This window comes from Pseudonaja textilis, chromosome 2 (genome assembly GCF_049901715.1).
Source record: "Pseudonaja textilis isolate UNSWEBS1 chromosome 2, rPseTex1.2, whole genome shotgun sequence".
Classification (NCBI taxonomy): domain Eukaryota; kingdom Metazoa; phylum Chordata; class Lepidosauria; order Squamata; family Elapidae; genus Pseudonaja; species Pseudonaja textilis.
Window position 1 is genome coordinate 228,256,496 of NC_141991.1, and position 23,607 is coordinate 228,280,102.

At 35.5% G+C, this 23,607-nt stretch overlaps 1 protein-coding gene across 4 annotated transcripts in view; it reads right to left on the reverse strand.

Moving 5' to 3' along the window:
- Positions 1-1,842: 1,842 nt before the first annotated feature.
- The window catches only part of ERBIN (erbb2 interacting protein), an 88,668-nt gene continuing 66,903 nt past the window's right edge, over positions 1,843-23,607 (reverse strand). Inside the window, exons 21-27 of one of the 4 annotated variants that reach the window (XM_026717369.2) lie at positions 21,962-23,477; positions 15,260-15,403; positions 11,361-11,483; positions 8,235-8,429; positions 7,708-7,800; positions 5,372-5,446; positions 1,843-4,722 (exon numbers count right to left, since the gene is read on the reverse strand). In XM_026717369.2, the coding sequence (XP_026573154.1) occupies positions 4,618-4,722; positions 5,372-5,446; positions 7,708-7,800; positions 8,235-8,429; positions 11,361-11,483; positions 15,260-15,403; positions 21,962-23,477 (2,251 nt within the window). In that variant the 3' untranslated portion in view covers positions 1,843-4,617. Of the gene's footprint in view, positions 4,723-5,371; positions 5,447-7,707; positions 7,801-8,219; positions 8,430-11,360; positions 11,484-15,259; positions 15,404-21,961; positions 23,478-23,607 lie in introns of all 4 variants that reach the window. The other 3 variants (XM_026717360.2, XM_087927227.1, XM_026717377.2) reach the window with 3 other exon arrangements.

Below are 23,607 nucleotides of genomic sequence, written 5' to 3' on the forward strand. Positions count from 1 at the left end.
AGCGCTTGCCCTGCGGGTATGGCTTTCCTAGAAAGGTTGTTTTGTAGAGGAAGGTGGGGGCGTCGCTATTTTAGGCTGTCGGTGTTAACCAGGGATGAAAAATAAGCTCACCGCTACGTCTGAAAAGGGACAAGTTGGAGAGGACAGCTCTATGGTCAAAGTATCCCAAATACAAAAAGAAAAAGAAAAAAAGACACAATGCGAAATCCAATCTATCCTCAAGCTGGGACAAAGTTCTCCGAAAACGCCGCATAAAGCAAATTCACTGGTTAATGCACGTGGGAACGCGGTGGTGGTTGCAGGATATGACGACCTACAGTATTTTGCAAACCTAATGACAGTACTCCTAAATTTTTAAAGCCTCATACTTAAGCGCTATTTAAACATATTTGTCTCATATGAAACATGTTTTATATAATTATGAGACGAAAATATCCTTAAGTAGTGCAGGCGTCTTCTACAGGTGGGTTTCTCATGTAGGGCACTATGCTTCACGGCAGTAAAGAATATTATTTGCGTTGTTAGGTTGTACGCAGATTAGACCCGTTTTAAAAAGCGCGTCCTAGGGCTGAGGCTCCTGCGCCAGCTGCAGAGTCATAGTACGGTCAACTCTTGAGAAGGGTTAAACGTTTGGGGGTCCACAGCTACCACGGCTGCTCAATGTGATGGCAGATAAATGAGGGGATTAAACGAGGGTTGGGCGGAAAGACCTCTTGATATGATTCCAGAGCTTTCATGCTAATTGAGTTTATTTGATTTGTCAGTCGCTTACAAGGTAATAGGTATAAGTATAAACATGAGTAAGAATGCAGGAAATGGGCACAAATAAACCTCAAACTATCCACTATTGACCTCACCCCATTCCTAAGAGGACTGTAAGGGGCGTGCATAAGTGCACAATCGTACCTACCGTCCCTGTCTTATTGTCCCCATTTATTCGCACCTATTTCCTGTATTCTTACTCAGGTTTATACTTATTGTAAGCGATTTATTTGACAAATCAAATAAAAACAATAGGACAGGCACGATTGTGCACTTACGCACGCCCCTTACAGACCTCTTAGGAATGGGGTGAGGTCAATAGATTTATTCTCACAAATCACACATTTTCCTCACACAGAATGAACTCATGCTTTTATCAGTTCAATTCATTTTCACGGCTCTCAGAATAACGGGGAAAGGGGAAAATACTGAGAAAGGCATGGATCCTCAGCAAGCTTTCCTCTGGTAGATTCAACTAACTTGGGAGATGGTTTCAGATCCCTAAGTGTGGCAAATATAGGAGACCCACTCCCCTCAAATTTTGGACATTTCCTTCTGGGTCAGTCTAGCTCGGGATGAAAACAAGTCCCCTCCCCCAATAGTTTTTTGAACACTGGCTTCTGGGTGTAAAATGGGCAATGGTTTTAAGGAAGCAAAAAGCCCTGGACTAGTTTTAACTGTATTTTAAATGCACTCATATTTTCAAAATGAACTGCTTGTTTGGCTTGCAACATTTCTCATTAGTAATTAGTGTTGGATTTGTGTTAATAATTGTGCAAATAGAGCTCCCACAAAGCATAATTGAAAGACCTGGAAAAGCATCCTCTAAATTGTTGCCATTGATAAATGGCTGTGAATTTCATTTGAGAGTCAGTCTGTCTATCTACCTGCTTAACCTACCTTCCTTCAGGAATAGCAATCAGTATCAAATATAAAATCAGTATAGAATGATTTGTTCATACATTCTATTTAATTCAAATAAATTATAAAGAGTTGTTTTTTTAATTCAAGGGGGTAAGTTTCAACAATTTGTAAAAATTAAGACTGATGTAAACTGAAACCAATAAAGTACACATAAACTTAAAGAGCGTTAATTTATTATCTATTCTTCTCATGTTACTCCAGAAACAATTTAATTATATACAAAAAAACTGGAATGCTGAATAAATGCTGATCAATAAAAACATTACAGAGCTGCTGACAAGGGAATAGTTATTTTAAAAAGTAGTACACAGCAAATTAATGATAAAGGCTTGGTTCTGTGTGTCCCTTATTGCTATGATTGTGTTCACAGATGTGTTCAAGTATGTACACATTTTTAAACTCCAGTCAAAAATAGTAAAAAAAAATATTTACACAATAAATATGTGGGAGTTTTTCCAAAAATTTCACTTGAACTGATTCTTTAAAGAACTGTTACAAAAAAAACACGAATTGATAACATGATCCATTCTGTATCTATTCCATCAAATTTCCAGATATATTTTGATAAAATGAGAAACATTAGAAATCCATGGCTTTAAAAAACGTTTTCCTCTTTCGGTGAGCTTCTTTTTCAACAATCTTTCCTCAAACATACACTCTGACAATGTTTTTCCCCCCACAAAATAACTTTAAACAGAATTTTATTTCCTTGCAAACAAACAATAAGCACCGTTTTTTTTCTTGCACTGTTACTTTAAACAGTGAACATTTTGGCAATGTTTTTAATAAAAAAATATTCAAATGAATTTCTAATTTAGTTTAAGGAATATTTCTCATTTCATACAAAATGCAATATTTTGGGACATACTTCATTCTTAGGTATTGTATTGCAAAGATAAAATTGAATCCATAGTTTTGAAACTTATCTTTCACATAATTATGATTTTGTTTCTTTATATTCTTTTTATTAAAAGACTGAATTTCATAGTTAAAAGCAATGAATATGAATATGAGTCACTGAACAAATTGTAAAGCTTGTCACCATGTAGCTATTTTTTTAAAGATTAACAGCACACAGAAAATGTGGATTTTACCAAAATACAGCACATTTCTGCTAATATAAAAAAAAACAATGCCTATGAAAATTTTAATAAAATCAAATAAAGTTAATGTACAAAGAGTGGTTCAAGGATTTCAATTAAAATTAAGAAATATATGTATTACAATATTCAGTTGGTAAGCGAAGTGCATTATCATTTGAGTTTAGGTATTCAAAAACTACTGAGAGCTAACAATGTGCATTTTCCATTCAACTATGCTTTTGCAAAATCTTTAACAGATTGGTACTTTGCTAAATTTCTTTTTAAAACTATTGATTTCTATGAAAATTTAATTAAATGAATATTTTTCCAATGATGGGTTAATCGTTCACTTTGAAAAACAGTTACTGTCTTCTATGGCACTTTTCTGTGGGCCATAATAACTATGTATTACTTATTAAATTGTGAATTAGGCAATATTATCTCTGTTACATCATGAACATAAAGAACATAAACATTTGTCATAAAGTTATAATTCAATGTTTTATGCAAGTAATAATAAACAAAAGGCAGCTTGTAATAAATCACTCTTACATTAGTTAGAAATCCTTTAATGACTCTGAAGTGTCGAGTTCATATTTAATGTCACCTGTAGGAACAGCCCTTTGAAGAAAATCATACAAGTTGGTGAGCCCAAAATACCTGTCCCTTTACAATAGGGATCAATCTTCTATTGCTGTGCAACAGCGTCCCATAACCTGGCTTTGGTTATAGCTCCATAGTATTACTTCCATTTAGTCTCACAAGATGATTGAAGGCCAACAAAAATCAAGAGTTCTTTCTGAATCATTTATTCTGGGGCAGCCCAATCTTCATTATGGCTCAGTATCATAAGTCTCCTTAAAAAGACCACAGCTTTTCTATTCAGAACATGCACATGTTAAAATTCTATGCATTATTGTGTCTATGCATCATCATACATTACAGGCAACACATCAAAAACTAGCCATTTCAGCTTCTTTTCAAAAATGTATAAATAATTTGAATATGGAGCATTTCATACAAGGCAGAAGAAAATCATCCTTTTATATAAAACCAGGAATTTTTGTAATGAGACTATTTTTTCAGTACAACTCCATCGCATAATTATTATTTTTTAAATGTGTGATTAAAAACACTCAAAACTAAATTACACATAAGAATATGACAGGCAATGGATTTGATATGAGCCAATCCTATAGAACTTCCAGAAGTATATTTATTCACTCTGCTTAAAAAAAAACATGTTTTATTGCATTTTTTTCAATTGGTACATATAGATTCTCGCATTGTTCCTTTCCCCTTCTTTTTATTTCATACTTTTACCTAGCCTTTTAATTTAATCCAATCAATCCACTACCAATTCATCTATACAATAAGCACATTGCAAAGCCAACTTTTAAAATACTTTACCAATATCTACTGAAGTGGTTTCAGCAAAGATTCTAAAAATAAATGAAAAATTAAAGGCAACAAAACTGCTATAGGACAGAAAGCCCTGCCATCTGTCCACTGACTACAATGGAGGCTCCTTGTACACAAAGTTCTGTAATGTATATGAATTATCCACAAAATAAACCTACCATCTGTACAAAATATACCACAGGTTTGTTCTTGGAGGAGTGATCCTTGATTGCTACACTGTCTTAAAACAATTTAGCTCTAATTACCATATGCATTTCCATAACTGCTTCATTTAAATTCTTTACAGTGGTTTTTCCCCATAACCACAAATTCATTATTTTATTACTGTACATAGTTTTAAAAGTTTTGCATACAAAAATAGTCAAAATATCATGTTTTCCACAAGTCCTTCAAAAATTAAACAGAATTTCCTCTTTCTCCACAGTATTTAAGAAAGCTCTCGAACAATAGTAAGTTCCACTGTGTTCTGAAAAGTCTTTAGCAAAGATACAGCTTGTCCATGATCAATACTGATGAAACTATATCCATTAGCCTGGAAAGAAACAAAAACATTAATAAATGAAAAGCAAATATTTTCCATAAGTTTTTAAAGTTTATTTTTGAACCTTATTTTTTTTAACATCATTCAAATGAAATTCTGATTTATAATTTTCAGAAAACTTTCTTGTTGTTGTTCCAATAACATGTCAATGGAGGAGGAATACGAAAGAGCAAACATGTTCATATGTTCAACATACAGTCACAGCCACTATCTCCTACCTCTAGGAACTGATATTAACAAAATCATTGTCATCATTACAGCTAAGACTATAAACTACCAAATCCTGAAATGTTAAATTGTTAATTGAAACATTTTTTCTAGAAACTTTACTAAATACTGTACTATTTTGCAATAAGACTCAAAATGATAATTCTTTCGCCCTTTTATTTGGAATCAAAGCTTTATATACAATTATTCATTTTTAATAATTTCTTCAGATTTTTTCAACAGCCTTCAGATTTTTTTCCAGGATGGTTTACAATATGTGACAGAGAAAAGAGACAGTATCTTAATAGACTTTTTTTCCTAATTATCTACAGAAGGGGCAAATGTGTAAAACTCAGAAAAATGAGAGAATCTTGAAAAGTACACTTTTGAAACACTGTTGAAAATAACTGATGAATACTTTAAATTACATTACCTGAATAATTTTATCTCCTGGCTGTAATAATTTTGATGCAGGTCCTTCAGGCTGTACTCTAGTCACAAAAATACCCTTCAAGATAACAAAAACAAAGTGGTATTCATCTTATAATAAACATAATATTTATACTGGATAGGTATTAACAGTAGCGGCAGAGTTCAACTGGCTATATTATTTTGAACATAAATTGTTTCAAATTTAAAACTCATGCATGTTATTAAAGCCATTAACCACTAACATGTGCAGGGAAGGTATGAGTATAAGAAGGACAGTTAGTGGATATGTGGCATTTCTGCAGCCCAATCTCTGAATAATATTACATTTATACTTGCCTCTGATACAAAATATGTGTTAACTAGGTAGTAATGAAAATAAAAAATTGAAGTGAGCCCAGCTTAATATTACAATATTAGACCATATCAGTCAGTACCACATCTTCAGTGGCAATGGTTGGTATTTCAAATCTTTTCTACTGCATAAAACTTTTACTTCTTGGCAAAGCTCCTGATCAGGAAGCTATCATAAAACTTCCAAACATTCCCAACCCTCCCCTCAGTTTTAAGTAATATAATTCTTCCACTCCAAAACTATGGAGAAGGAATTGGCTATTTATCAACTGCCAGGGGTAACTGTAGTGTGCTGAAGCCAAATGAAAAGCCTTATTGGTCAGAGCTAGAGTTATTCAGCAGGTTCTGACTAGTTTTGGAGAACCGGTAGTGGAAATTTTGAGTAGTTCGGAGAACTGCCAAATACTATCTCTGACTGGAGATTTTACAGTATCCTTCCCCTGCCACATCCACCAAGCCATGCCCACAGAACTGGTAGTAAAAAATTTTGAATCCCACCACTAAGCAGTGATCATTAATTACATTGGTAATTGATCTCATGGATTCTGAAAAGGGTGGAGCTGTACTACTAGGTTTATCAACCTACAGCAAGAGTGTCAAACTGGATTTATTTGAATGTCAGATCCACATTATAGTTCTCCGCAGGCCGGTGGGGGCAGGGGAGAGATGGGACGGAAGGCTTCTGCAGCACTCTGCTGGACAAAATGGGATTCCTTGAGTTTGACACCTCTAATTTACAGGAATCACTTTGGCATAGATTTTGGTTAGCTGGCTTCTATAGGTTCCAATAGACTGCTAAGTCTTTTCAATAATGTAACAGATTCTACAGTTAAATTTGTTTATTTAGAGAGCCATAAAGTATTGCAAAATATTGGAGAAGGTGGGAAAGACTTATGCCAATGACTTGCAATCTTCCCTGCTTGGTTCCCCATTGTTTTTTCTGGGGAACCTAGCAGGGAAGGTTAGAAATATCAGTCATGTGACTGTGGGGGTGCTGTGATAGCCACAAGTCTGACCGATCAGAACTACTATTCTTTCGTTCACCATGGTTGTGTCTTCAAACAGCAGTTAAACAAATGGTTGAGAGATATAGGAAGCCTTCCATCTACAAAGCCCCCTTAGTTTTAATAGCATGATTTACCATACTATGAAAGAAGGCTTATTTTAAAATAAATATCTTCTTGAAGCAGAATTTTCTGATTATTACAGTTGAAAGAAACTCATATAAACTCTTTCTTTGAAGATTACAGTGAATTAATTTTATAACATTTGACTGTTACTGTACAGTTAAAATTATTTTCTATTACAAACTATGTTTATGTTATGGTTATTTTTTACTTATTTTTATGGTGAAGATAATTGTTTTTATCAAAAGATTATGTAAATGAACAAACATCATTTAAGTATTTCAATCCTGACAATTTGAAGACATTCTGAAAAGTTTGTGTTATAAAAGGTTAATAAAAAATAAGTGCACATAATAAGTAGCAGCTTAACTGTCACACTATTAACTGTAGCTTTTAAACAATTCTTTAAGGAAATTAAACAGATTGCAATAGTTTAACCATATTACTACCTGTTACCCCACAAACCTTCAGAAACTGAATGGTAAATAAGCTAAAGAAACAAGCCAACCAACCAGTACACGCCTACAGACTCAAGATATGGTGTGTATGTGAAGACTTACAACTCACCAGTTAAGAAAACAGAAAAGAAACAGATTTATAGAAAGTACTCCTGATTTAGAATATGGTATAAAATGATGTTTAATTATATACAGTTTTAGGATTTTTATGAAAGATTTATAAACAATGTATAAAGAATGCATGAAAAAAGCATTGGCAAGCAAAATATTCAACACTGATGTACAAATTCATCAGTATATTTGTAATATTTGTATTTTCCATTTTTTCAAATGGTAAACACTGCCTCAATGGATAAAGGATAAACATTCGTTTAAAGAAAATATTTTTAATTGATACTTACATCATCATCTGGTCTGAAGGGATTTCCTCTACCCCCAATTCCTCCTGATATACTAAATCCAAGTTCTGGATCTTTTTCAATTCTTACTCGAATCTAAAGTATAAAACATATTTAAAAGCAGGTTACTTACATATTCAAGACTGAAAATAAAGATAATCAACTCAATTATCTTGAATATGTTAGGGATATTATTATTTTTATAGTTGATTATTTTAGAGGTATTGTTTATATTGCGTTTGTAAACTACACTGAAGGGAACATTTAAATCAAGTTAGCTCTTTAAAATAAATAAAATGTATCTAAAATTTTGACAGCATTCCTAAGTAATGTCTATGAAAGTAAAATGGTACCGTGATAATAAAGCCATTATCATTTTTGTAAGCCCGAAAGAGGCTACATTGAAAGAAATCAGAAAAACAGAATTGCAGTTAAATATAATTTTCAGTGCTTAGTTATGGGAATGAAATCCACAATCAATTAACTGATCCGTAAAATAGAAATGTCTCCCTTGCCTCTTGTTTTGATACCTCATGGCATTGTCTGGTTGGACCTTGGGGCTGACTATAGGGAGGCTGATGGGCAACTTTAAGCATCAGATAATCAATCAATTGCTCTCTGGAAGGATGTCTTGCCACGGATGTTTGGGGTCCAGCATGGTGGATCTGACTATAGTTTGCCTGAGGTCTTGAGGGATGACCCATCTGCCCATTCATCAAAGGTATCTGAATAAATGAAACATCTCTTAATATTTACACCAGCAAAAATATATTTTGATTTACTTAGCTATTCTATTTATACATACAAACATGCATGCACAAAAACAAACATTGTATTTTTAACACACGATAGAACATAATAATATATAATTTCTTTATGACTTCTAAATAGCAAATCTATTCACTTTCATTTGGAATTGTTCTTACTGACAATCAAACTCTAACATGACTTATAAAACATTTGAGAATATGCTAATGTATTTCATGGTTCCTTATCTCTCATATATGATTCATTTCCAAAGAAAATGAGGAGACAACTACCTAATTATAAACTCCTAGCACACTTTTTAATAGAAGGTCTGGTTGAATAAGCAATGTTGACAAAAACTACTCTAAATTAATACAAACAGTACCAAGAAAGCAGAAAGTTTAAAGCTGGTGAAGGGACTTGAAAGAATAAAACCAAATTCCTCTAAACCAGGGATGTAACCACAATCTTGGTACAAAGTCAACAAGCTCAAAAATTTGTAAATGTTTTCAGGCTTTTCAATGAGATGGAATATATGTGGAAGTTGAGCATTCTAAGCAGCCTCAGCTATGGACTGCTACAGATTTAATGGATAAATGCTAGAAATTGCAGTACAACATTATCTAGATACATGGGGTTACTTCTATCAACTTCTAAAAAGATATATATATAGTAACATAACAAATTCCAATTGATTAAATTGAATTCTTACTGATCTTAATTCAATGGGTTATTACAAAAGTACTGAATTTTTACATGACAGATGTTAGAAGAGAAAGCTGGATGGGGAAGGGAGAAAGAGATTCATGGTAACCACACCCTAGAATCTCTCCAGATAAATCTATTAGGGTAGATTTTGTCCATTGGATAAAAGCAAATAAAGATAAATCTTGATTGGATTTTGTTGGACCTGATATTATTGGTCTGATTACCTCAAATATCTCTCTAAATCCACTGAGGAATAAACTTGATTTATAGTGAAGACTTTGCATTTGGATAAAAGTCTATGCGTACAATATCTTGTAATAGAAGTGTGAGTTCTAGTTCCACCGTAGGTATGAAAGCCAGCTGGATGACTTCAGGCCAGGGGTGCTTTAGGTCGGCCCGCAAAGTGCTTATATCTGGCCTGTGAGGTCACCTTGGTAGCAGTGAAGGACCGGCCTGTGGTTCCTCTGCCAGCGGAAATGGAGTTCAGGAGGGCCACATGAAGCCCTTCTGAGCTCCATTTGCGCTGGCTGAGGGTTTCAGGAGGCTGTCATGGCTGAAAATGGAACTCAGGAACCCATTTTTGCTAGCAGTGCTCAGGCCACCACAGGCACCCCTGACACAAGTGATGTCAAGCTGGCCAAGCCCCCCCCAGCCCCCTCCCAAGGTGAAACATAACCCTGGTATGGCCCTCAATAAAATCGAGTTTGACACCCCTGCTTTAGGACGATCAGTCAACCCAACCCCCCTTATGCTCGAGTTAAATAATAAATGTGCAATACAAATCCAATAATAACTAAATAAAAAGTTCCCTCATTGATTATATTACTCACTTTAGTGTTGGTGGACCCATATTTTTCATCAATTTTTTGTTATGTAAATTTTCTATGCTATTAGTTTTTTCTTGACCTTTTCCTTTTCCAATTCTTGACTTCATTCTTTTCAGCCAGCATTTCCAGGAACACTAGCTGGCTGTCACTCCACTTCTTCCATATCAGTTTATATCTCATACAATGCTGCTTGGGCTCATCATCTAGCTCTGATATTTAGCTCAATGCTAATGTCCTTAAAAGTGTTATTACCTATAGCTGGTGCAATATGGCAGCAGGGTTTTCATCAATGTACAACTTATCACAAAAATATAAACTGCAATTAATTTTCTTTGCACTGAGATAGGCTTTGCTCTGATTGCTCTGATTTAAATTCGCTGTGGCTGCCCACAAACCAAAAGAATATGTCAAGTCTGCCCATTCCTCCTGTTTCCTTTATCAATTGATAAATATCTGAATAGCACTAAGCCTCCACTGTAGATGAAGAATGGCAAGAGTGCTATGGTCATATACTTTTCTTTTTAAAACAGTGTCTCTTCTTCCTCAGATCAGCTCCTGCAAATCCTTTGGCATTAACCTACACTGGCTCTGTCCTTTTTACAGGTGGGTCACTTTCCCCAGCTAGCATAAAAGCAGTCTAATGTTTCATTGCTTCTGGTCCTACTTTTGACTACCAGTCTGTTTTTTCTATTTCTTATGACATCACTGTAGTCATAATTAGAATGAAATCTTTAACCAGTTCACAAGGTTGTTTAAAATTTGAATTACTTTAATGATTAGGTAAATAAGGGGAAGCAGGGAGTTAATGCATACCATGGATATACCAGTACTGATAAGAGATTAGGTGCTAATGTCCAAGGATGACTTATTACTATTATTATTGTTGTTATTGTTGTTGTTGTTGTTGCTCTTGTTATTCCGAGTCAGCCAGATATTTTGACTACGCTTGGCATTCTTATCCACCTGACAAGTCCTTCACAAAAAATCTGAGATAGGCAGATGTTTTTGTTTGATGGTTATTATTATGGTTCGTCTCACGTCAGCCATCAGATTTTGAGACTGGATTTGGCATTTTTATCCATCTATCAAATCTTGCCCAAGGTCACATGATAGGCAGCTATTATTAATTATTATTATTCGTTAGTCCTCATGGGCATTGAGTATCTACTTTGTTCCTACAAAGATAATAATTTTACATTTTACTGAAAAAAGAGGAACAAACTTTCAATCTACTACTGGCAGCAACAGCAAAGGAAGAGATGAAGGTAAAGCACATGAGCCTAAAGGTCATATATGTAAAATTAAAATTTAAACAATACTAATTGCTATCACTACATTACAGTCACATATGATTAATGAATTGTAGTTTATTACCTGCACAGGAAGTTTTTTAATGGTATCTGGAACAGCCTCTTTCAGACCAAGTGTTGCAGTTGAATAATTCTGCTGTCCAGAAATGAATACATCCTCCTCTACTAGATTAGCTGTTTGGGGATGCTGAAAATTACAAATAAAAGCATGTAAACATTTCTGTAATATACCAAAGCAAGTTAACCCTTTTTCATGCTGTTCGTAAGTTTGTGTTCCTGTATATTGCCTTACAAATTATGTCATTTAGTTGGTAAGTGTACCTCTTAATAGCAGCTTTGCTATTTATTTTCTGCTAAGAACTGAAATATAGCATGACTTTGGATAACTGGACATACTGTTCAGTGACTGCTGCAATTGGTGCTTTAGTTTAAAATAAAAAGAAAGTCCCTGAACTGTTGGATCTATCACATGTATTTTACTCAGGGAAGCAATATAGGAAATAAAATTAAAGACAAAAGCTACACAGGAAAAATATGGTTTTATTAAAGACGTTCATGGTTTCACCCTTGAATTAGACAGCTAAAAAAAAAAGATGAAAAAATGAAAGAAACTATAGACGTGGACATGATGCAAGTGAATATGGACATTTACGTAGCACCATAGTGTGTCTAAAAATTATATTGGTGCCAAAAATGGAAGAAAGAAAAAATATACTGATAGAAATCAGAAGTCAATGTGATGGAGGACTAGAGTGAGAACTGGATTTGTTTTTTTATTCAAAAGACCACATTTTTAAAAGTGCTGTGCATGGAGAAGCAATCCAGACTTGAAAATAAACTACTCATGGAAGAAAGGAAGCATAAAAGATAGTCACATTCATATCTGATCAATAAGATGAACAAATCTGATTACATCAATCAGATGAGCACATGACAGGATAGTAGGTTCAACTTTACTCATGCTAGAATATATCCAATATTACAAGAAAACTTCTATTCATGTAACATAACTTCTTTGTTATATGGGCTGAAGATCTGATCCAGAGTGTTCCCAACTACCAAGAGCAGATTTAAAGGAATCTTGTAAAGATGTGGTATAGATGAGAATATCCATTTATCAAAAAAAAAAAATGAAAGATAGCAAAATCTTTATTATACAGGTGAAACTCAAAAAATTAGAATATCGTGCAAAAGTTCATTTATTTCAGTAATGCAACTTAAAAGGTGAAACTAATATATGAGATAGACTCATTACATGCAAAGCAAGATAGTTCAAGCCATGATTTGCCATAATTGAGATGATTATGGCTTACAGCTCATGAAAACCCCAAATCCACAATCTCAGAAAATTAGAACATTACATGCAATCAATAAAACAAGGATTGTACATAGAACAATATCGGACCTCTGAAAAGTATAAGCATGCATATGTACTCAGTACTTGGTTTGGGCCTCTTTTGCAGCAATTACTGCCTCAATGTGGCGTGGCATGGAAACTATCAGCCTGTGGCACTGCTGAGGTATTATGGAAGACCAGGATGCTTCAATAGCGGCCTTCAGCTCTTCTGCATTGTTCGGTCTCATGTCTCTCATCTTTCTCTTGGCAATGCCCCATAGATTCTCTATGGGGTTCAGGTCAGGCGAGTTTGCTGGCCAATCAAGCATAGTAATCCCACGGTCATTGAACCAGGTTTGGGTGCTTCTGGCAGTGTGGGCAGGTGCCAAGTCCTGCTGGAAAATGAAGTCAGCATCCCCATAAAGCTCGTTTGCGGAAGGAAGCATGAAGTGCTCCAAAATCTCCCGGTAGATGGCTGCGTTGACCTGGACTTAATGAAGCACAGTGGACCAACACCAGCAGATGACATGGCTCCCCAAATCAACACAGAATGTGGAAACTTCACACTAGACTTCAAGCATCTTGCAGTGTGTGCCTCTCCATTCTTCCTCCAGACTCTGGGTCCTTGGTTTCCAAATGAGATGCAAAAGTTGCTCTCATCAGAAAAGAGGACTTTGGACCACTGAGCAACAGACCAGTTCTGTTTTTCTTTAGCCCAAACAATGCTTCTGACGTTGTTTGTTGTTCAGGAGCGGCTTGACAAGAGGAATATGACATTTGAAGCCCATGTCCAGGATCCGTCTGTGTGTGATGGCTCTTGATGCACTGACTCCAGCCTTAGTCCATTCCTTGTGAAAGTCCCCAATACTTTTGAATGGCCTTTTCCTGACACTCTTCTCCAGGCTGCGGTCATCCCTGCTGCTTGTGCACCTTTTTCTTCCACACTTTTCCCTTCCACATAACTTTCTATTAATGTGCTTTGATACAGCACTTTGGGAACATCCAACTTCTTTTGCAATTACCTTTTGAATCTTTCCCTCCTTATGGAGGGAGTCAATGATGGTTTTCTGCACAACTGTCAGGTCAGCAGTCTTTCCCATGATTCCTACTGAACCAGACTGAGAGACCATTTAAAGGCCCAGGTAAACATGCAGGTGTTATGGCTTAATTAGCTGATTAGAGTGGGACACTTTGAGCCTAGAATATTGAACCTTTTCACAATATTCTATTTTTCTGAGATTGTGGATTTGGGGTTTTCATGAGCAGTAAGCCATAATCATCTCTATTATGACATATCATGGCTTGAACTATCTTGCTTTCCCTGTATTGAAATAAATGAACTTTTGCATGATATTCTAATTTTTAGAGTTTCACCTGTATATACTTTAATCTGTGAATAAATAAATTTATAAATTAATCCTGTTAGTACTTCTAAACATGAATAGGTAAAGAAATATATTTATTTGCATAAAAACATTTATGTTTTGAAATTTCCACCCCCCCAAACCAACCTTCTCATAATTCAGAATTGAATAATTTAAGTAATTCAAAGCAAGAGGCTATCTATTTATGTTTAAAATCATAATGGTACTGAACAAATGGTAGCTATACCTGGTCCTATAAGTTACAGTTATTTCAGTGCCCTTGTTGTCATGTGATCAAAATTTGGGTGTACTGATGATGATAGGTAACTTCAATTCTCCCACCCATATCCTCTCTCATCTCTGCTCTTTAGCTGCCCTGCACTTCACTGCTTCTGCCATTCCTGCTACCATGTCTCTGCTGCCTCTGGCTAACCTTCACAAGGTGTGTCTGGGCCCTTTGCAAGGCAGTTGCAAGCCAGGTCAGGCCTTCTTCCTAAGGCTGTTAATGCTGTTGTCCAATTTGAAAAGTTCACAAGAAGGCTTACAAACTTGCAACTTGGACAAGGACACATCGACCTTAGGCAGAAGGCAGCTGCCTTACAAAGGATTAGGCAGGTGCACCTTGCCAACAGTGGGAGGAATAAGATAAGAGAAGATTAGCTGAAGGGTGGCAAGATCATTGGTACACAGGGTAGCCAAAAGGGCAGAGATAGGCAGGTATCGGTAGTTGAACAGGAAGCAGCTCCTTATCTTACTGAAATCTGGGACTGGGGCAAAGCTGGGAATGGCTTGAGTCAGGGTGTATCATAATGACTGGGTGGGATTTGGTTAACAGTGGCAACTGACATTATCACTACTAAACAATGTGGTCATGTAACATCATGCCTTATGACTGCATTACTTCATGATGGAAATTCCAGGCTCAATTACTGCCATAACCTGAGGATTCCCTGTATGTTTGTATTTCATCAAAATCTTTTAAGTCATCTTCCAATGCAACAAACTCATTCCATATATAAGCACAGACTAAAATATGCCAATGAATATTTTTAAAATCAGAAGATGATCTGCTGTTTGGCTCAGGGCAGGAAATGCAGTAATATTAAGGGGACAGGTGGATTCATGCATTATTCTTAAATCCTTACCTTTTAAAATCATTACAGTAATGAATAAACATAGTAAATATTTCACCAATTGCAAACATTCAATTGCAAGTCACTTCCAATTTCCTTTTAACAAGTACTTTGTTAGGAATGTACTCACACGAAGAACTGGAACACCAGAACTTCTTCCGTCTGCAACACTCAAAGCAATATTGCCCTGGCTGCCATGCAGATCCCTAGAGCTGCCACAGTAAAAGTTGCTAACTGGAGCATAATTGGAATTAAAGGACCATGACAGCATGCTCTGAATAAAGAGGGGACAGATAACAGAGATTACTGCAGCATGCATAAATCACAAGGCCTGTTATACACAAAGTCAGTGCAGACACACAGATTGCATATCATGTTAGAAACATGCAAACAAAGAACCGTCCCGCTGTGAATACAAAATCTTGGTTACATGCCATGTGATTTTCACAATATAACCGAACATGCTGTCTGACATAATCACCACACAAAGCACAGTATACTGCCATTCATTTGCCAGGACTGCCTCCCGCTATCTGCCCATCCCACGAGACCAGATAGAGTAGGGGCATGTTCCAGGTCCTCTTCCTGAAATCTTGCCATCTAGTTAGACCTTGAAAGTGTGCCTTTTCCATGACTGCTCTAAATTGTGAAACACCCTCTCATCAGGAAATCAAGAGAAAGCCCCCCTACACCAGCTTTTCAAAAGATCTGGCTTTTTGGTAGGTGGCAAGGATTGTATGGATGGAAAGTATGGAAGGAGAGCAGTAATCCTTCTGTGGGGCATCCCAAAGAGATGATTCAGGTTCAGGTTTTTTATTTGTGATACACTGGTAAAAATCAAAATCCTTCAAGTATTGAAAGAATTATAGCAAAATGGACAGGTTCATTTTAAAGGCCTGATACCACATGAAATTTGGTATCCAGAACAAGTCCTTGGCACCCAGTATATAAAGTCTGGTTTTAAGTATTACCATCTGGATTAGAGTTGGTATTCAGCAGATTCTGACCAGTTCTGGAGAACCGGTAGCAGAAATTTTGAGTAGTTCGGAGAACCGGAAATATCACCTCTGACTGGGGATTTTACAGTATCCTTCCCCTGCCATGCCTACCAAGCCACACCTACAGAACCGGTAGTAAAAAAAAATCCCACCACTGATCTGGATGAATGGATTTAAGCATTATAGAACTAAGATGGGCTGCATATTTTCATGTTTGTTCCCCAGAAGGCAATATGAGAAATAAAAAGTTTGACTGAGAGGCACAGCAAGAATTTAATTTATTACTTCTAGAAAAGCTTTCAGATTTCAGTATGGAATATAACATTAAAGGGGAAATTTAGTGGAGTTCTATGAATAATGATGGATGGACTGGCGAATAAATGAATCTTTCCTTTCCAAGGCATATAATTTACAGCCCTCCTCATCTAATAGTATTTACAGCCCTCCTCATTCTAATGGCACTGAGAGGAGACATGGCTCAACATTTAATTTCAGAAAATTTGTGTTAACAAGTTCCACAAAAGACACACAAATCAACAAAATGTGTGTGTTTAAAAATGGGTTTAAGTTCTCTTTCACAGACCAAACAATAAAACAGCAAATGGTTCAAATATTTCACTGACCCATCTCCCTAAGTATGTATAAATTGATGAAAGGGGACATTTTTGTATCACCCAAACAGTACAGCACTACAGCAATAACAAGGCAAGATAAAAATCTGAAAAACAACAAATATGTCAAAGTGAAAACCCAATGGAATTTCAGCACTGAAATAGATGAGAGGTCGGCATCAATCCATTCTGAAAAAACCACACAAATTTTAAATTGAAGATCAATATCCCCAAGTGCTATTTAACAATATTTTCAGTATTATCAAAACCTAATGAACAAAGCAGCTCCAGAAAAATTCCTACAGAAGGAAGCTTGTTAATCATCCTTTAAAACTAGGTTTACTCAGACTGATCTCTAAGAACTAATGGAACAAGAGACAACCTAGAAAAGACAACGTTAGACAAAGACTGAAGAATTGGTATTAAGCTCTAGCATGAAAGAAAACCAAGCCTGTCTCTAACAAAGTACAATGTTTTAATGCATCTTGAGATTGTAAAGATAGCTCTAGGAAATTTAAATACCTTCAGGGATGTCAATGTTTCTAAATGTACTGGCTTGAACACCATAGTGGAGAGATTACTTTGATTACAAGAGATTACTTTGACTACAAAAACTTTGCCCATAAAGATATATTATATTTATTTCAGCATCATAGTTTATCATGAGCTACTATGAAGTCATTTTGCATGGTTATTGCTTCTTATTGGTTACGGCCTAGTTCCCAAAACAAAACCGTTAAATATATTTAGATATATTAAGAAGAAACTTCTCCCAAATCTATAGCCATAAGAAATGTCTTTGTTTGTTTTTTTACTGGTTGTTGTGTATGAGTTTTATTGAAGTAATATAAATTGTTTTGCTTGTTTCCTGCTGCGCTCAAAATAGTTTGTGCCAGACTGTATTACAATTAATTGTTTTAATTCAGTTCCATTATTTCCTAAAACATTTTTTTAAAACATTTTTTAATCCTAATGTCAATCTTTTTGTAGGCTAGGCAACAGCACTCAGCCTTAAGTACCATCCTATTTTTGTGGCTTTAAAGTAAAAATATATATAAAAAAGAATAGGGGATTGTTTTAACTTCTCTTTATGCCCTATGATATACAACTTAGAAACAGTTTGAGCATTTTAAACTAATATAACATTCAAGACAATCCAAATTTTTCTCTAGACCCTCAGAACATTCTTAATGTGGCCCATTCTGTGTTTTTTTATTCAATTTTTTTTCTTGCTTTCCCTCTTCTAATAAAGATACCGCTGAGGCAGAAAACTAACATAGACTACACAGTGAAAATACTTTTGTAATTCAAGCGGAGATAGGCATAAATTAAACATGATATCGTACATAAGAGGAAGAGAAAGTATCCATCATTTCTCAAAATTCTGTGGAGGGACAGAGGAAAAGAAATTTGCTATTGCCATTCAAATCTAAAGCTGATAGACTTTCTAGCAAAAATTCATAAAATTCACAAAAATTTAATGGCAGTCTAAGGAAGTCTCATGTTCCTCAAACATACTATTAACTAATTAAAATTAAAGCAAGTTTTTTTTAAAGTTCCAGTTTCCACACTGTGTGGAACACTATTTGTGTATTTTACTTATACTGGATGACAGTTACTCTCTCTCTCAGCCCAACCTTCTCAACAAGTTTGTTGTGAGGAAAACAGAATACAAGAATATTAGGTATGTTTTCCACCTTGAGTTATATTACAAGTAGTCCTTGGTTAATGTTAGTAACTGGGACCAGAATTTTTGTTGCAAAGCAATGCAGTTGTAAAGCACGAAATCATAAGACTGCATAGCTTAACAACAGCAGTCCCAGGACTCCCTGTTGTCATCATTAAGTGAGGATCAATAGGGGGAAAGTAATGAAAACTGAAGAAATAAAAATTCCTTTTGGAAATAACATCAAGAGTCTGGATGAAGATGATCACTAAACATAGCATCCTTCAAGGATCCTGGCATTCTTCAAGCTGACAATATCAAGCACAGTGAAGATTAGAAGCACTTCTAACCTTCAACAAAAAAAAATTAAAAGTGAATATAGAACAGGAAGAAGAAGATCTTAATCTAAACTCAGTGGAGGAAATACCACCAAGGTATTTACACTTGGCAATTCCAATAATTAGATACATAGCTGGAATAGTGGACTGGACTCATACAGAACTAAAAACTGTGGATGGGAAGACCGGAAAAAATGATGATAATGAATCATGACCTTCATCCATGCAGTGATGTTGATAAGACTCCACCTACCAAGGAAAATAGGTAGGTGTGGAATGCTGCAAGTATACCAGGCAGCTGAAGAAGAAAAAGGGGCACTGGAAGAATATCTGAAGGGCAGTGAAGAAGATGTGCTGAACCTACTATATGAGGAAGGTTTACTGAATACTGGAGAGACCAAACTGGTCGAAAGAAAGACCAAATGAAGACTAGAAAAGAGACATGGCAAGGCATTATTAGTAAAAAAAATAGCAGGAAAAGCAGATAACAATAAGGTTTGGTAATAGCTAAGAGCATGAAGTTGCAGAAAGAGACAGAGGAGCTAATTAGGGTTGCACAAGACATTAAAAACAAATGCATATAAAGCCAGAATTGAAAAGACAGCAATAAAGGGCAAGTACTGCCTCTGCAAAGACGCTGAAGAAACAACAGACCCACTTAGCTGCTGCAAGAAGCTGCTGCACAGATTGAGTACAAATTAATACTGAGAATCTCCATATACATTTACAAACCATGACATGACAAAATAACAACAATAGTATATTGGAAGATCTGAAAGAAAAACCATTTGCCTGGAAGCAAGAATTGGTGGGATGACAAAACAGAAAATGTCATAGAAAATGAAGAAGCTAAAGTGGTCTGGGATTTTAAAACTCAAATGCATACACCCCTGCCACATAACATCCAAGACTTAAAAATTGTCAGTAACAGGCAAAATAGTCTGATAGTAGACAGTGAAATAGGCGGCAACAACAGACATACAAAAAAGAACTGGAGAAAGATCACAGACAGAAGTAGAACGACAAAGGAAAGCAATGACAGTGCCAGTAATAATAGCAACCTTGGATATAATCCCAAAAGCTATGGAGCACTACTTGAACAACATCAGCATTGACAAAATACCCATCGTTCAATTGCAAAAGGCAGTTTTTACTTTGAACAACTTATATCTTGCAACAATACTTTTAATATCATCAAACAACACCCAAATCCCAGATCCTTGGGAAGGACTTGATAGGTAGATAAAAATGTCAAATTCAGACTAAACATCTGGCTGAGAGTATGCCCAGCAGTAATATATAAAGTTCAAATCAATCTGCAAATCTGCATTTAAAGGAAAATAGTACTGAACATCCAACATTAGAAATAAATATTCAAGAAAAGCATTCCTCCATTCCAAGGTATAATTGCTACAGACACACTAGGTGGATGTTGATTCCTATCAGAACAGACCAACATCAATAGATATGAGCCACATAATATAATTGTTTATATTCAATAATGTATTTCTATGTATACATAGTATGGAAAATACACACACACACTTGCCTGAGTCTTTAGCAAGGGTGACTACTGCCCCTTTCTTCCTTTTGGGTTTTGTTTTCTTTGTCATCACTATTCTGTCTTGGTATGTGTGAACATGCATCTCTCTCTCTCTCTCTCTCTCTCTGTGTGTGTGTGTGTTCTTAAATGTTTTAACAAGTGTAAACCACCGAGAATTTCTGAGAGTCATGTGGCATATAAATTTAGTAATTATATAATTGAAAAGTTAACTTTAATAGAAATTGTAGCATCAATCCTCAAAAAGCTTGTGAACTTAGCTACTTTTTAATACATTTAAATATATAGTGGAAATGTTTAAATTTATATTTAGATGAAAGTTTTTACAATAATCTCTTGTAATTTCTGTTGAACATATTCCTTTAAAATATCTGAGAGTATAGTTTACCAGATAGGAAACCTTCTGTTTTGACTTATTTAAAATTTCCTGTTTATTTGCACAGTATTCTATGTCAAACTGCTAATGTACAAAGCTGGAAGAAATAGATAGCTAGAGCAACCAACTATCTTTTGAGGGAAATAGGCCAGAACCAAACACTTCTAAAGGAAAACTAAAAAATTTATATCGAGCAAATAATCCCAATCCTTGACATCTGACAGTCAAAAGATGACTGAATTTTTATGTAAGCATGCTTGCTAATAGACTTCAATATCATACATAAGGCCAAATGAGTCTTATATTTAACAGTTTACCACATCAGCAGTTTTCCTCTAATCCTCTACTGCTGTATCAGAAAGCTAGTTTTGTATTTGGGGAGAGGGCATATTGAGGGGCTGGAAAAATATGGAAGGGCAACAAGTGGGACAATACATATCAATGGATAATTGATGTATGTGTAAGGCTACGTCAAGACTGAGAACAAAAAACAAACAAACCCAGTTTGATGAAATTTCTATGTGAACTAGGCATATTATGTACTATATTGAATTTATCCTAAGATTCAAGTTTCTGTGTTACTAGAAATAGGTAAACCTTGACATTCAACCAGAATTGAGCCCCAAATTATGGTCATAAATTGTACCAGTCATTAAGTAAGTCACCATGTTTTTATGATTTTATGACCTTTTTGTAACTGCTGTCAGGAATTTTGAATTTAGTTTGTAAGTAGCCCTGGGGAAATCCACTGTGACTTCAAATATCGAGTAAGGGGCTGGTCATAAATTGAGGATTACCTGTATATTGCCACTTTCCTTAGTATGTCAGAAAAATTAAATCATTTGAAAAATTTCAATCAGCCCTCAGTGAAGTAAGTATATATTTGATACTTTTCATTTATACAAGAATGTATTATCAGTGAAGTAATAGCCATGTCACTTTAATAGGATATTATATTATCTCCGTGTTTCAAACATGCTGCTGAAGATGGTTAGATTTTCATCTGTTTAGATGTGATAAACATTAATTTTATGGCAATAATTTTCTTGATGATTTTAGAATTCCTCCTTCCAAATAAAGCATACTATGTACCATACTAAAACATCTAGCTGGGTAATTCTAAAGCTAACTTATCTATTGTAATGAACATGAGTTTATTACTAAACAAGTTATTGAAATTTTGAACTGTACCACAAGCGCACATACCTTAAAATGGCAGGCTTTTACCAGCTTAATAAAAAGCAGACGGCTGAATTCAAGAATAGGAAGTAAAACTGCTTACCTTTTCTAACTTTTTGGCTTCTATGTGCCGTAGTACTTGTTCCCTCCAGTCATGAGGAACTTTTTTTCCTGTAGGATCCATCAGAGAGTATTCAGAATTAACTCTTGGACTTGTTCTTTTAGACGGACTAGTCCTTGAGTAATTGAAGTCACTAACCGACATAGTTCTCTCTGGTATATCATTTGCTGAAGGACGGGCACTCTGAGGTCGGGGTACATTTGGTCCATCCATGCTGTACGTTCTTGCAGAAAGAGGTCTCTGTTGACCTGACAATTTTGGCGGGACTCTTCCCGCTGAATGCAAATCCCTATACGTTAAATAATCCCCCTCAGAAACCAGAGGACGGCGTGAAGATCCAGAATCAACATTAACTGAAGCAGTAGAAGACACACTACTCTGTCGCTGGAGAGTATTTCGGGTTGCACTAGAAGGATGCCTGTCATTTGGTGAAACAGCCCACATTTCCATATGCCTACCACCCATTCTTTGATGCATATTATAGGCAGCACTAGCTCTAACGTTATTATGGTTAGAGAAATTCATGTTGGCCGAATGTTTTGCGGAAGTGCAGCTCTCTGTACTATCCAGTCTTGGTAAGCGCTGAGAAGACAAACAACTTTGTTCGGCTATAGGATTTTGTTTCTGGAGCCACAAAGACTCTTTGGGTACAATATTGCTGCTATATTGTATATTATATTGGGGGGTAGTGAATGGTTGTGAAGAATTCAATCCTCTAACTGTATTGGTATCTTCAGGATTATGATTCAAATCAAATTTAATTGCTGCTTTTGTAGATATTAAATCAGAAGATGATGAACATCCAGGAAATACTTGTAATGGCTGATCATACAGAAGAGTAGCTGACTTGCTCCGGACTATATTTTTTCCATCTGCAGCCATACCTGCTGATTTTATTGCTGGATTGGGGTGCTGGGATCCACTGTCATTTATAATATCACAGACTTTTAGAGCACCGGTCTCCATGTTAGTTATGCTATGGGATTTCACCACTGGCCCACTCCTCTGGGGAGACAAGTCTTCAGTACTTTTTGAAAGACACATTTCTGAAGAAGAATCGGTATCAATGGTGGCACTTCTCTTTAGGTCTGACTTTCCTGCAGAGCATGGCATGTCTTCAGAATGCCCATTGATATTGTTTAAAGGGCACACATTTGGATACTTTTTTTCATTTTCCATTTGTTCAATTTCTTCTTTCATATGGTCATTTATCAAGTCCTTAATTGACATCTCTGTTGATTTTATTTGATTCATTACATTAGATTGTAGTCCCTCTTCAGTTAATTTGCAGATGTTCCTGTTGATCTGATGCGTGTTGTGAGACTCATCAGTGGCATTGTTTAATTCAACATCTTTCTCTATTAAAGCTAATCTCTCCTCAATATTTAAACTGAATTCAGATAGATTTGTGATTTTTTCTGGAGAGTTCATTTTTTCTTCTATCAGAGCATTTACTTCTCCATTTTGTAAAAGACTGTTAGAATTTTCATCTTCTTCCCTGTAAAATAAAGCAATCATAAATATAGGAGCTATTTTATAAAATGGCCATAGTTGATAAATGCATTTTAAGAAAGCAGCATTAAGCTAGATTTAATAATCTGTAGAGACAAATTAACTGGACTCAGAAT